The sequence below is a fragment of the Apodemus sylvaticus genome, chromosome X (genome assembly GCF_947179515.1).
Source record: "Apodemus sylvaticus chromosome X, mApoSyl1.1, whole genome shotgun sequence".
NCBI classification, from domain to species: Eukaryota; Metazoa; Chordata; class Mammalia; order Rodentia; family Muridae; genus Apodemus; species Apodemus sylvaticus.
In genome coordinates, this window is record NC_067495.1 from 24,581,287 (window position 1) to 24,595,225 (window position 13,939).

At 39.5% G+C, this 13,939-nt stretch overlaps 1 protein-coding gene across 3 annotated transcripts in view; it reads left to right on the forward strand.

Moving 5' to 3' along the window:
* The first annotated feature begins 499 nt into the window (after positions 1–499).
* Tlr7 (toll like receptor 7) overlaps positions 500–13,939 on the forward strand; it is a 32,833-nt gene continuing 19,393 nt past the window's right edge. The window contains exon 1 of one of the 3 annotated variants that reach the window (XM_052170534.1): positions 500–598. In XM_052170534.1, coding sequence (XP_052026494.1) covers positions 596–598 — 3 coding nt within the window. In that variant the 5' untranslated portion in view covers positions 500–595. The remainder of the gene's footprint in view (positions 599–13,939) is intronic. The other 2 variants (XM_052170532.1, XM_052170533.1) reach the window with 2 other exon arrangements.

Below are 13,939 nucleotides of genomic sequence, written 5' to 3' on the forward strand. Positions count from 1 at the left end.
TAGTCATGCTCCTTCCTGCCCGCCTCCTGCTACCCAGCCTCAATTTCGCATTTGGAAACCCCAAAGCATGAAGTTCAAAGGCTCTGCGAGTCTGAGTTTTCTGTTGCCTTCTCTCTGTCTCAGAGGACTCCACATATAGAATCACTCACTCTATGCCTTCAAGAAAGGTATTTTAAGCATTGGAACACATTGGGATAATTTCAGTAAGTAGATGTATGTGCTATTGCAAAGGAACGGGGATGGAAAGCGAAAGAATCCAAACCATATGCCAAAAAATGTTTTAGAATGTAAAGAAACTAATGTTGTAGTCTTAAATGTCAGTTCCTCTGAGACAGATTTTCAGTCAGATTGGAAACAGTTTCTGGATTCTTTCTTGTATCTAACTTTAATGAAATAAATACTATATGTATTCTCCACAGCACATTTATAAAGCAGTGTTGCCAGTGTGTTTTTGCTGACTTTTAAATGTTACCTTGGATGTCTCTGTTTCTCATTGCAGATGCCATTGGATCCCTTCTCAGGATGATCCTGATCTATCTCTGACTCTGTTCTCCTCCACCAGACCTCTTGATTCCACCTTGAAAGAAAACTGAAAATGGTAAGAACAGTTTATGGAGCATTATTTTGTCATTGGCAATCTTTGTGTTAATGACTGCAATCAATTGACAAGAAAAATATTTAGGAATTGTTCAGAGATGGAGATGTAGCTTGGCAGTACAACACTTGCCTGGAGTCCCTGGGTCCCATCGCCAGAGTGTTGTTTCCTAGGAGAAACTGCTTAGCGATGTTTCATAATCAAAATGAATCAATGTAGTATTTCATAATTTGAGATTAGTCATTGTCTGCTCTGTCCAACTTCCTACAAGCTCAATACATACTGTAGTGAGCAAAAGTAGATGTTTGAATTGAGAATTTCATTATTTTTTAAATTCTCCAGTTTGATCTTTAAGGCAATGCAGGTCCCTGACATGACTTAATGTGTTTCCTAGCAAATGTTCCTATCTGAGTGACTGTACAGAAAAGATGAATTCAGGAGACATGTAGAGCAGGGATTTGAGGGACTCCCCTTTCTACTGCTGTCAAAGATGCTCAGAGTTTACAATTAGATTAAATGGGGTTTCAGGATGAGCATTTCCAGGGTAGAGGCCTCAGGATGCATTTGAACTCAATTCCCAACACAAACAGAACAAATAGGATTCAAAACAAAGGGTGGGCAGCAGTCAGTGGATGGAAAAGTACTAAGAGGAAACTTCAGGCATGTGGTAGGGTGGGGTTCTAGCTAAAGTGGCCTGACAGAATTCTTGGAGGCTGGCCAGGATGCTGCAGCACTTCCTAGGGGAAGAAGGGAGTGAGAATGCTCAGATCCAGTGGAGGCTGGGGCATGGGAGATGTAGGGAGGTTGGAGGTGGGGTGGTCATAAACCAAGGGAGGGATTTTAATAAAATGACTTAGCAAGATCGCTTCTTAAGCTAGGCAAAACCAAGAAGGCACAAAGCCCCCATACCAAGGTTTAGGGTTCCCACAAGCCTGACTGAAATTCAGTCAAGCTGGGTCTGATCATGCTGAGCTGGGAGACAATGTACATTTCAGCTCAGTCTTCTAGAATTCATTTTTGTTGAGCATATGAGCATTATGTTTTCTTGGTCATCTTTCAGAGACACAGTGAAGCCCTATACATTGTTCAGAACCTTTGCACATGATCATTAGGCAGACCAAAACCAAATCAGAAAAGGCTTCTGCTGAAATGATTTTTTCACCTATGCCAGACTCAACAAAAGGGTATTCATTAGCAGCACACTATGATTTCCTGATCATCACGTTGGCCCCAAGCTCAATGTCTAAGGCCTAATGATGCATTACCCATGAGACCACACTACTACAAAGGAAGCAACTGCTTTGAGTTTCATTTCCTAGAAACTCAGATGTCTATTTTAATTTGTGCCCATGACCACATCTGTCTTTGCCCCTCTACGGGTGGCATGCTAGAAGGACAGTGAAAAAGAGAGTTTAATTCATTGGTCACTTTCGGTAAGTCAAGGCTTCTGTTGTGGCCTCAAAGCTGGTCTGAGGCACAGATAAAGAAACTGAGGCTTGAGAGTTTAAAGAGAAGACATGGTCCTTGTAACCCACACCTTGAACCCACATCTAAGATTTCTCTGTTCTTCCAAGACCAAGCTTGACATGCACTTTCACCCAATGATACTCAACATATGTGAGCTTCATTGTGATATCATTCTACAAACTAAGGGAAAATTGGTGTACTTTTACAGGAAGAATCACAAAAACAATTTTCAAAAAGAAGTACTACCAGCCCACACTAAGGGAAAATCTGTGCACTTGGACATGAAAACCCCTTGAAGCAATTTCAAAAGAAGTACAAATGATCCAAAAGGAAAGAGAAAACATCCAGTTTTGGCAATAGTCACATCATACAGTTTAATCTGGAAAGTCCATTTCTAGAAACTCTAGTTAGAGTTTCCTGTAGGTGGTGAGCTATTTACCAAAATAGTATAGGCAACAAGACAATGAAAACATGTCTCACCAGAGGAAAAGGTTTCACCACTGTGAGACACTTACTAAATGAAATTTTATAGAGCTGTCAAGTCATGTTTTGAAAAATTTTGATTTAAAAACAAAGCAAAGTTAGGGGGCAGTACAGACAGTTTATTTTCTGATGTTTTTAATGCAAACACTAGACAAGTATTGGATGCCTACTTAACACTGGATAAAATTTATGGTAATGGTTTATACAAATAATGTTATATACCTTTATTTTTCAAAACAACCATAAATTATAAAAAATTATAAATTATATATAAAGTTGTATTTATATATATGTATTATAAATTATATATAAAGTTGTATTTAAGCATTATTAATTTATATGAATGACTTTGTGTATGGTTGTATGTGGTTGTGTGTGTGTGTGCCTATGTGTGAATGTGTGTTTTTGCTGTGTAAGTCTATGTGTACTATGTACATGCAGTTACCTGCTCAAGCAAACACCTCCTATGGGACCCACAGGGCCTGAAGTTGTAGTAGTTGTGAGGCCTCTGGTATGGGTGCTGAGAAGGGAACTCTGCAATAAGTTGTCTTAAAAGCTGAGCCATTTCTCCAGCTACCATTATAACTGATTTAACTGCCCAGTTATAGGTAAAGTGATATCTGAAAGCCAGAGTTCTTACATGGCAGACTAAAAATTTAGAACCAAATCTCCATTCTGGCAAAGCGCTCGATATTACTAATCTGTTCCTCTCTATGTGGAATAGATGGGAAATGGATCAACATTAGAAGAAAGAAATACCAAACTGCTTGCAGTGGCCGAGTAGTTAGTTTTAAAAGTGAAATAAATGTTTTAAGTACAGAGACTGCTTTTCATGGCTAAATAAAGGGTGCAATAAGGCATTTACTACATTAATTAAATATAATTGTTTTTAAAAGTTGGAAGTTATCGGAATTAAAAGTTATCGTTCCAGATTAATCAGGTAGCCTCTTTAAAACCCAAGAATACACTATTTCTTTTTTTAAAAAATATTTTTATTTTCTATATTCTTTGTTTATATTCCAAATGATTTCCCCTTTCACGGATCCCCCCTCCCCATATGTCCCATAAACCTTCTTCTCTCCATCCATTCTCCAAACACCTCCCTCCTTTTTCTGTCCTTATATTCTCTTCCAATACTAGATCAATCCTTTCCAGGATCAGGACCCTCTCCATACTTCTTCATGGGAGTCATTTGTTATGCAATTTGTGCCTTGGGTATTCAGGGCTTCTGGGCTAATTAATATCCACTTATCAGAGTTTACATTCCATGTGTATTCTTTTGTGATTGGGTTACCTCACTTAGGATGATATTTTCCAGATCAAACCATTTGCCTAAAAATTTTGTGAATTCATTGTTTCTGATTGCTGAGTAGTATTCCATTGTGTAAATATACCACATTTTCTGTATCCATTCCTCCTTTGAGGGGCATCTGGGTTCTTTCCAGCTTCTGGCTATTATAAATAAGGCTGCTATGAACATAATGGAGCATGTGTCTTTATTGCATGCCGGGGAATCCTTTGGGTATATGCCCAGGAGAGGTATAGCAGGGTCCTCTGGAAGTCTCATGTCCAGTTTTCTGAGGAACCTCCAGACTGATTTCCACAGTGGTTGTACCATCTTACAGCCCCACCAGCAGTGGAGGAGTGTTCCTCTTTCTCCACATCCTCGCCAACACCTGCTGTCTCCTGAGCTTTTGACCTTAGCCATTCTGACTGGTATAAGGTGAAATCTCAGGGTTGTTTTGATCTGCATTTCCCTAATGACTAATGATGTTGAGCACTTCTTAAGGTGCCTCTCGGCCATCCAAATTTCTTCAGGTGAAAATTCTTTGTTAAGATCTGTACCCCATTTTTAAATAGGGTTATTTGGTTCCCTGGGGGTCTAACTTCTTGAGTTCTTTGTATATATTGGATATTAGCCCTCTATCAGATGTGGGGTTGGTGAATATCCTTTCCCAATTTGATGGTTGCCATTTTGTCCTTTTAACAGTGTCCTTTGCCTTACAGAAACTTTGTAATTTTATGAGGTCTCATTTGTCAATTCTTGATCTTAAAGCATAAGCTATTGGTGATCTGTTCAGGAACTTTTCCCCTGTGCCCATGTCCTCAAGGGTCTTCCACAGTTTCTTTTCTATTCGTTTCAGTGTGTCTGGTTTTACATGGAGGTCCTTGATCCACTTGGAGTGAAGTTTAGTACATGGAGATAAGAATGGATCAATGCGCATTCTTCTGCATGCTGACCTCCAATTGATCCAGCACCATTTGTTAAAAAGGCTATCTTTTTTCCACTGGATGTTTTTGGCTCCTTTGTCGAAGATCAAGTGACCATAGGTGTGTGGATTCATTTCTGGATCTTCAATTCTATTCCATTGGTCCACTTGTCTGTCACTGTGCCAATACCATGCAGTTTTTAACACTATTGCTCTGTAGTATTGCTTGAAGTCAGGGATACTGATTCCCCCAGAATTTCTTTTGTTGTTGAGAATAGTTTTACCTATCCTGGGTTTCTTGTTATTCCAGATGAATTTGAGAATTGCTTTTTCTAACTCTGTGAAGAACTGAGTTGGGATTTTCATGGGAATTGCATTGATTCTGTAGATCGCTTTTGGCAAGATGGCCATTTTAACTATATTAATCCTGCCAATCCACAAGCATGGCAGATTTTTCCATTTTCTGAGGTCTTCTTCGATTTCCTTCTTCAGAGACCTGAAGTTCTTTTCATATAGATCTTTCACTTGTTTGGTTAGAGTCACACCAAGATACTTTATATTGTTTGTGGCTATTTTGAAGGGTGTCGTTTCCCTAACTTCTTTCTCAGCCTGCTTATCCTTTGAGTATAGGAAGGCAACTGATTTGCTTGAGTTGATTTTATAACCAGCCATTTTGCTGAAGTTGTTTATCAGCTGTAGGAGTTCTCTGGTGGAGGTTTTCGGGTCACTTAAGTAGACTATCATGTCATCTGCAAATAGTGATAATTTGACTTCTTCCTTTCCAATTTGTATCCCCTTGATCTCCTTATGTTGGGGGCACAGAGACAGTATCCAGATTAACAAACTTAGAAATGAAAAGGGAGGTATAACAACAGAAACTGAGGAAATTCAAAAAATCATTAGATCCTACTACAAAAACCTATACTCAACACAACTGGAGAATCTGGAGGAAATGGACAGTTTCCTAGACAGATATCCGACACCAAAACTAAATCAGGATCAAATAGATCAACTAAACAGTCCCATAACACCTGAAGAAATAAAAAGGGTCATAGAAAGTCTCCCAACCATAAAAAGCACGGGACCATATGGCTTCAGTGCAGAGTTCTATCAGACCTTCATAGAAGACCTAACACCAATACTCTTCAAATTATTCCACAAAATAGAAACAGAAGGAACTCTACCCAGCTCGTTCTATGAAGCCACAATTATGCTGATACCAAATCCACACAAAGATCCAACAAAGAAAGAGAACTTCAGGCCAATTTCTCTTATGAATATTGATGCAAAAATACTTAATAAAATTCTTGCCAACCGAATCCAAGAACACATCAAAACGATCATCCACCATGATCAAGTAGGCTTCATCCCAGGGATGCAGGGATGGTTCAATATAAGGAAATCCATCAATGCAATCCACTACATAAACAAACTCAAAGAAAAAAATCATATGATCATCTCATTAGATGCAGAAAAAGCATTTGACAAGATCCAGCATCCTTTCATGCTAAAAGTATTGGAAAGTACAGGAATTCAAGGCCCATACCTAAACATCGTTAAAGCAATATACAGCAAACCGGTAGCCAATATCAAACTAAATGGAGAGAAACTTGAAGCAATCCCACTAAAATCAGGGACTAGACAAGGCTGTCCTCTCTCTCCATATCTTTTCAATATAGTACTTGAAGTTCTAGCTAGAGCAATTAGACAACATAAGGAGATCAAGGGAATAGATTATTTCTATCACATAATTTCACAAAAGTTTACGGATGAGTTTGGTTTGTTCATGTGAAGGCAGAGGGAGGGTTATTCACTAAAAATGAATACAGTTCAATGGTGGCATATGCAAGGCATCAGGTCCAACTCTCAGTGCTGCTAAGCAAAGAAAGAAATAACTAATTGAAACTTATCAATGGGGAAATTACTAAACCATTGTACCGGAATGTTAAATTCAAACTTCCATCAAGCCCACCAAATAGTGCCCTTGCTTGTGTCTGCAGCTGCTTTTGGACTCTGATTGTCAGCTAGTCCATGAAGCTGCGTGACTTACAGAATCTAAAATGCTCTTTGTAGAAGCAGTTTTCCAGTCTGGGGTTTATGGAAATCAAGGAGATGCAAAGCTAAAGGTCACAAACAGTTTAATGTCTTGTGGTCCTTGATGACTATAATATATATACATACATATATATATATATATATATATATATACACATATGTACATGTATACACAAATGTGTATATATATACAATTGAGGAAGACCTATTTTCTTAAGAAGAATGTATATTATTTTATTTTTAATTTCAAAACTGAAGCTGAAATGGTAGAAAGTCTGGTTTTTTTTTCTTTTAATAATTTGCTTTTTAAAAAGTGGGTTACATCCTTGGCCTTGCACTTCCCCTTTTGTAATGTAGCAGGAGTTTGGTACCCAGGGACTCTACATGTTGCCACAATAGCATATGATCATAAATATTTCGCAATTTGTGAAACGAAGTTCTTTTGTCATAAATCTATTAAGGAAATTTGTAGTAAAGAGCAACTTCCATATTCACAGCCCTTGGGCTATCCCTAGAGTGATGCACTTATGACAGGCCACATTAACATACCGTTCAGTGTTATCAGTTTAGCAAAGGTCCAGTTGAAGTTCAAGGGCTTCCAGTAAGGTCTACTCACTCCTCCCATCTCCCATGTGCCTCTAGGCTCCTCTCCATCCAGGCTGATCACCTCTGGATCGCCCAGGCCCATCTAGCCCCATGTTCCCCAGCAAGATATAATTTCCCTGGAAATTCCTTCACTGAACTCCCTCCCTCCTTCACTCCTTCCATCTCTTTCCTTGCTTTCTCCATGCTTCCCTGAATGAGAATTCCAACACCTGCTTTGGACACAGGCAGTTTGGATTTGTTCCACGCTGGGAATTTGAAAGAAGGTTCGAGAAGTATCTGAGGGAGCCCCATATTCTGAAGGCTGGGACTTGGAGGATAGCCATTGTGCTGGCTTTTCATAAGTTGATTGAGTGGGTGGGTAAAAAAGTGAAAGGGGAGACCAAGAAAGAAAGGAGGGAGGGTGGGAAAGAAGGGGAAAGACAAAAAGAGAAGACTCATGAGCCTCAACATGGATCCTACTCTGTGATAGTTTCTGAAAATAATCACACCATCTAATCTATAAAGCTGGAGAGAGAGAGAGAGAGAGAGAGAGAGAGAGAGAATACATGTATGTGTAATAAAGACTGGAATGAGGTTTATACAACACTAAGATGTCAGTTTGGGGCTGAGGTCCTTGGTGCTTCAAGTTGTTACAATATACCTCCTCCTCTGTTCAACACAGGGTCTGTTGGACAACTCTATGCTCTCTCCTTTTCTCCTCTCTCTCCAACTCCTGAGCATCTCATCTCCTATCATATCACTCTTAGCTAATTACCTTGCCTCTCATTTCACTAATAGACCAAAGCAATTAGAAGAGCATTTCCCTACATATCCCTTCTGTGTACCTATATAAAGCATCCTCACCCATAGGTCCTGTCTGACTCTGGTCTATCACCTATCACTGAGCCATAGAATACCTCCAAATGTAAAGGCTTCAAGCAATGACAATTCTATACTACTTCCTGCCATAGGTCAGGAGTTGACTGGAAATGGTTGGGCAATTCTCACACTGACTTTCTTCAACAGTGATAGTCAGAGACTATGGATCAAGTCACTTGGGAGTCTTTACAGTTTTGGTTCCAAAGCACTTGGGGCTCCTCAGGTGTCTCTCACCTTTTGATCTCTGTAATATGGCAGTTGTAGAAGAGAAGGGCTTTTTACTAGACTCCAGAGTGGGAATAAAAGGAGGGTAAGAAAGGGTGTGGGAAACAGAAAAAAAAAAAAACCTACGTCCATGACTTTGTTCTTCTTAACAGGAAACCCCTCTAAATGAGCTGCTATCTATGAGCTGCTCAATCCCTTTCCTTACATTCCTCTAGGAACGTTGAAGTCATTATACCTTCAAAGTACTCCTGGTAGCCAGTTCTCATTACTCCCATCACTGCCATCTTGGTCTTTTGCTTTCCCTTAACAGCCTCTCACTGGTCTCCATATTTGCCCATTTTCTCTTTATCTTCTGTTCTCCACACCACTCTACAAGATAAAGATCTGCTTGCAGTCATCTGGAAAGCATGCAGTGGCTCTGTATCACACTCACAAGAGCGACCAGCGTTCCAAGAATGGTGGGCACATAGCTGCATGCTTGGGCTTCCTCACTGACTTCATCTTCTATATTCCTTGTACTCCTCCTTTGGGCAGTGTGTGACTATTCTACAATGTCTCTCATTGGATGCTTTCAGAAGGTGCTTCCCTCTGTCTGGAATGCTTTTCCTTTGAATACCCACATGGACACCCTCTTCTTTTTACAAATATTTATTTAAACGTTAAATTTCAATGTTACTTGTCTCGGTCACTATATTTATGGTCAAATCTCTACCACTACATTCCTGATCTCCTTTACTACAGCCCGTAACCATAAAACTTACCATTTAACTTCCAGTATAACCTGGAACAGGTGTATTTTTTTTGTGTGTGTCTAGCAAAACTCATCTCCAGAAGAGTAAAACTTTCTTGTCTTGACCACCATTACATCCCAAGCACCAAAAAGAGCTCTTGGAGAGAATCAGTAAATGCTTGTTGCTTCAGGAGTCTGAGGCATGATGACCTCCAAAAGTCTGAGATCAGTCTGGACTATATAGTTATTTCCAAGCAAGTCTACACTACAGAGTGAGACCCTATCTCAAACAGTGACATGCAAAAAATATTGTCTATTTTTAAATTTCCTACAGTTATTGTTGGGTTTTAATTGTTCCTCTGTAATAAAAACAACAACAACAACAACAACAAAAACCAATAACAACACATTCTGGTAAAGAAAATCCCAAAGTGTATGACATGAAATTATAAGTCTTCTTGACCCAGTTTCCATGGCTCAGCAGACCTAAAGGTTCTTGTTGAGCAAGCAGGACAACCTGAGTTCTACCCTGAGGATCCTTGTCAAGGGAGAAGGAGAGAGCTGACTCGAAAAAGCTGTTTTCTGACCACCACACATATACCACAGCATAGTATAAATACATGCACAGAGAGAAAGGGAGGAGAGGGCTGGAGAGGGAGAGAAAGAAAGAGGGGTGGGGGAGAAAAATATCTTCATAGTAAAGGATACTTTTATACCACTGCTCAGAAAAATTGATGTGACCTTTGATGTCTTCCACATTTTTCTCTGAAAATAAAATACATGTTCACCTATTTGTCACAAACTAAGCAAATGTCAGAGTCATTCTGATCCTACCTTTAAAATCTACTTAAAAAAAAAAAAAAGACAAGATCTCTGTAACTCTATCACAAGCTGCCTCCTCTGGCCTCAGGGTACTGAGGGCTGGAGTATTTTTCTTACTTAATTTCAGATTTTTCAATAGCAATATCTGTACCTCTCCCACATGTTATTAAAAGAATATTTCGTACTCCATTACTAGTGGTTTCCTATTTTTAACAATTCTAACAAATAGATAGCTATTTATATTGTTCTTATAATATCAGAGCGGTCAATCAAACTAAGAAAAAAGTTTCCTATGTGGACATAGACTGCTTGATAAATTTTTTGAGGTTGCATTATTTCATAGACCCATGTAATCATTTAAGAAATTATTATGGTAGTTTAAAGTTTTCTTCCTTCCTTTCTTTTTTTCCTTCCTTCCTTCCTTCCTTCCTTCCTTCCTTCCTTCCTTCCTTCCCTCCCTCCCTCCCTCCCTCCCTCCCTCCCTCCCTCCCTCCCTCCCTCCTTTCTTTCTTTCTTTCTTTCTTTCTTTCTTTCTTTCTTTCTTTCTTTCTTTCTTTCTTTCTTTCTTTCTTTCTTTCTTTCTTTCTTTCTTTCTTTCTGCCTTCCTGCCTTCTTTCTTTCTTTTTTTCTTTCCTTTATAGTGTTGCAAAGTAAACTAACTCAGGCCCTTAAATATAACTAGGCATGTGCTCTACCACTGAGTGACATCTACAGTCCCTGATTAGACTAGATAATCTTGAAATAGCAATTGCCTAAAGTTGCCCGAAGTCCTGGAGGGATGCAAACGCCACCCCCCTCCCCCAGCTGAGGATACTTACTGGCAAATAGGTTTCAATGAGCTCAAAAGTCCCAGAATAAGTACAATGGAGAATGATTGGTTGACTTCACATTCACAAGGTGTTAACTCCTGGGACAAATAAACATGAGTAGAAGTCTCACAGATCTGGAACTTGTCAGGAGACACAAACCATTTAACTTCTTCGAGATCCACCAGTTCCCAGTGACAAGTATCTCTTCCTCACACCTCAGACTACAGCCATGCCTGCTCAGGAGCAATGTTTGGAAGATAAAAATTTGTAAAGCATGAAGTTGGGTACAGTTTGGTAACTGTGGCTTCCAGTCATATATCTATGCGCATGAACACTGAGTGGGAATATAATGGTGATCCGTAATAACGAGGATTTAGGTCTGAGTTCGAGGTTGAGTCCTACCACTGAAGCTATGCATCTGTTTTCTGTTCTCACCACTTTGACTAATTACTGCACCTCTGAACTGAATGCTTCCCACTGTAAACAAGCGTCTCGGACCTAAGTTGAGAGCAACAACTGTCTAAGAGTAGAAACAAAAACATTCATAAGGCAATTTGGAAGCATGACCATTTAGGAAAATAAAAATAGCATCTTCTACACTAAGGATTACCCATTGAAGCCATGGGCTTTAGATCATGATTACAGTACCAGGCATGAAATTACCTCACATGGAGCTGGTCTCAATCCAATCAGAAAACAGTTATTGCATAACAGTTGTACTTGTGTATCTTACCTGGATGGTTGGTGTTGTGTCATATAGAATACAGTGCCAGGTCAAATCCTTGAGGTTTTTCTCCTACAGCAACTGCGCACATTTAGGCAGCACTAAGTAGACAGTGGATTGTAAAAAATAAAAAAAAAAACCTCATAATGAAACCCATTATTATGGATCATTAATGTATGCTTTAAGAAAAAAAGGAAGGAAAGAAAGAAAATGGTTAGGCTTTGGGCAAGATAGCAATGAAGTCCTTTGCTTCCTACTTGGGTAGAGATGAGGACCTGAGTCCTATTCTCCCTTCCAATGGTGTCTAGCAATGACTAGTTTACTAGTAGTGTTTGTTGGGTGATGACCTCATTAGAGATTCCTTCTAAGAAAGTGATTTTGAATTTACAAATTCGTAAAATGGCTAAGGCAGCATTTGTAGGCAGAGGATGAAATTCTTAAGAAGGCATTTAAAATTTGTAATCTTTCCCTCGTCAACCCAGCCTCATCCAAAGCACAAGAATATGTTCTATATTTTTTTTGTTTTAATTTCTTTATGGTACCAAGGATTAAACCCAGGACCTCACCCATGCTAGGCAAGCTCTCCTCTAGATGCAGATCCACAGCTTTCTGCTTTATATTCTGTTTTGAGACAGGGCCTTGCTAAGTGTGGTTGGCTGGACTTGAACTTGCCATCTTCCTACCTCTTCCTCCCAAGCAGTGGGCTTACAGCCCTGCACTACCTGACTTGAATATTTTTCTAGTACTTAGAAATTGTACTTATGGAAATGTTTCACCCTCTTCTACCCCTAAACAATATTAAATAGAACAAGCCCAAGACATTAGAATACCAGGAAGTCATTGAATCCAAAAGGAAATTAACCAAAATTGCAAACATAAGCTGTACTGTTTGTTTACTGTGACTCCATGAGGCAACGTACAGGTGATGATTCATAACTGAATTTGCATCTTAGGTTGCAATGGCCTCTCAGTTCTGCACTTCTTCCTCAGGAAAACAAACACAGTTATGTGCTATTTCAACTTCAGTGTGAAGAGTTAGTGATGTTATCCAAATGGTATGTCTGCTTTAACAACTGGCACACGCTAAGAATAAAAGGCAGCCATTAGACAGAGCATGTGCATACACACACCAATGATTCATGGCTGCTCCACATGAATTCTGCATTTTCCATTTTAGCAAATGAGGTGATTTACTGAGAGAATAGAAACACCTGTGCAGAGAAAATTGCACATTTCCATTTTGACCATAATTACTTCAGTAATTAAGCATCCAAATTTACCCAGCACATTTGCATGTGTAATTAGCTTTGATTCATTATCAAAGCCAGGCCTTTGTCATGGGGTACTACACCATTTTATAAATCAAATTACTGAAAGAAGCATATCTTTAGGCCCTCTCGGTTTCCCCCTCCCCATAACAAGGAAAACAAAATAATGTGAATGATTTGTACCATACACACACACACACACACACACACACACACACATACATACACAGACACACATGCACACACACACAGGGAGGGAGGAAGGAGGAGGGAGAGAGAGTTGGATTTACATTTTAAAATTGTGTTAATTGAAATTAGCATATTTTTAAACTTTAAATAAGAACCTTCCAGTGTTTTTTAAAGAAGAAAGTTTTTAATAGGATAAAGGAATATTTTTCTATTTTCTAAACCATGCTTTCCAGACAATCTTTTGAATTCGGCAGCCTCGGGAAGGCATGTTTTCCCTTTACTAACAAATTTAGAAAGGCTCTGTCCAGACAGTGCATTTCTGGCCCTCAGCTGCTCGTTCAGAGCCCAACTTTCACACTGCGGTTCAAGTTCCTACTGGCAGGAGTCTCAGTGCAAACTTTGCAGGTATCTCCAAGTATGAGGTTTGCAATGCAGCCTGCATGGGAAGGCAAGAGAAGTTTCAGATGCTTCATAATCTTCTAAGAGTCAGTTCTGCCTGAGCTCACCCACTGATCATAGGACATGGGAGCTGGAAACCTTCTTTTGGCTGTATCTGTTCCCAGATGGCACGGATGAACTCTGTGCTCTCACTGGAGACACAGCTAGAAGCAAGGATAATAACAGAGTCTTAATGGAGATTCACTCTGTGACCTTCCCATGACACTTCTGAGCTACACATCAACTCCTTCACTTAGAGGCCCAACTCCTTCTTAGTCTCTCCTTGTACCCTTGATAGAATCTGATCTTCAATCTGTACAAACACAGACCAATAAATATTCCCTCCTGGAGAGAGAATGGGTTCATGACCCCTACCTCCTACCCTGGGGATTGATAGGCACTTCGTAGACACTGGGGGAAGGAGAGATCTTTTCCTCAATGGTGAAGAGACTCTTTTTTC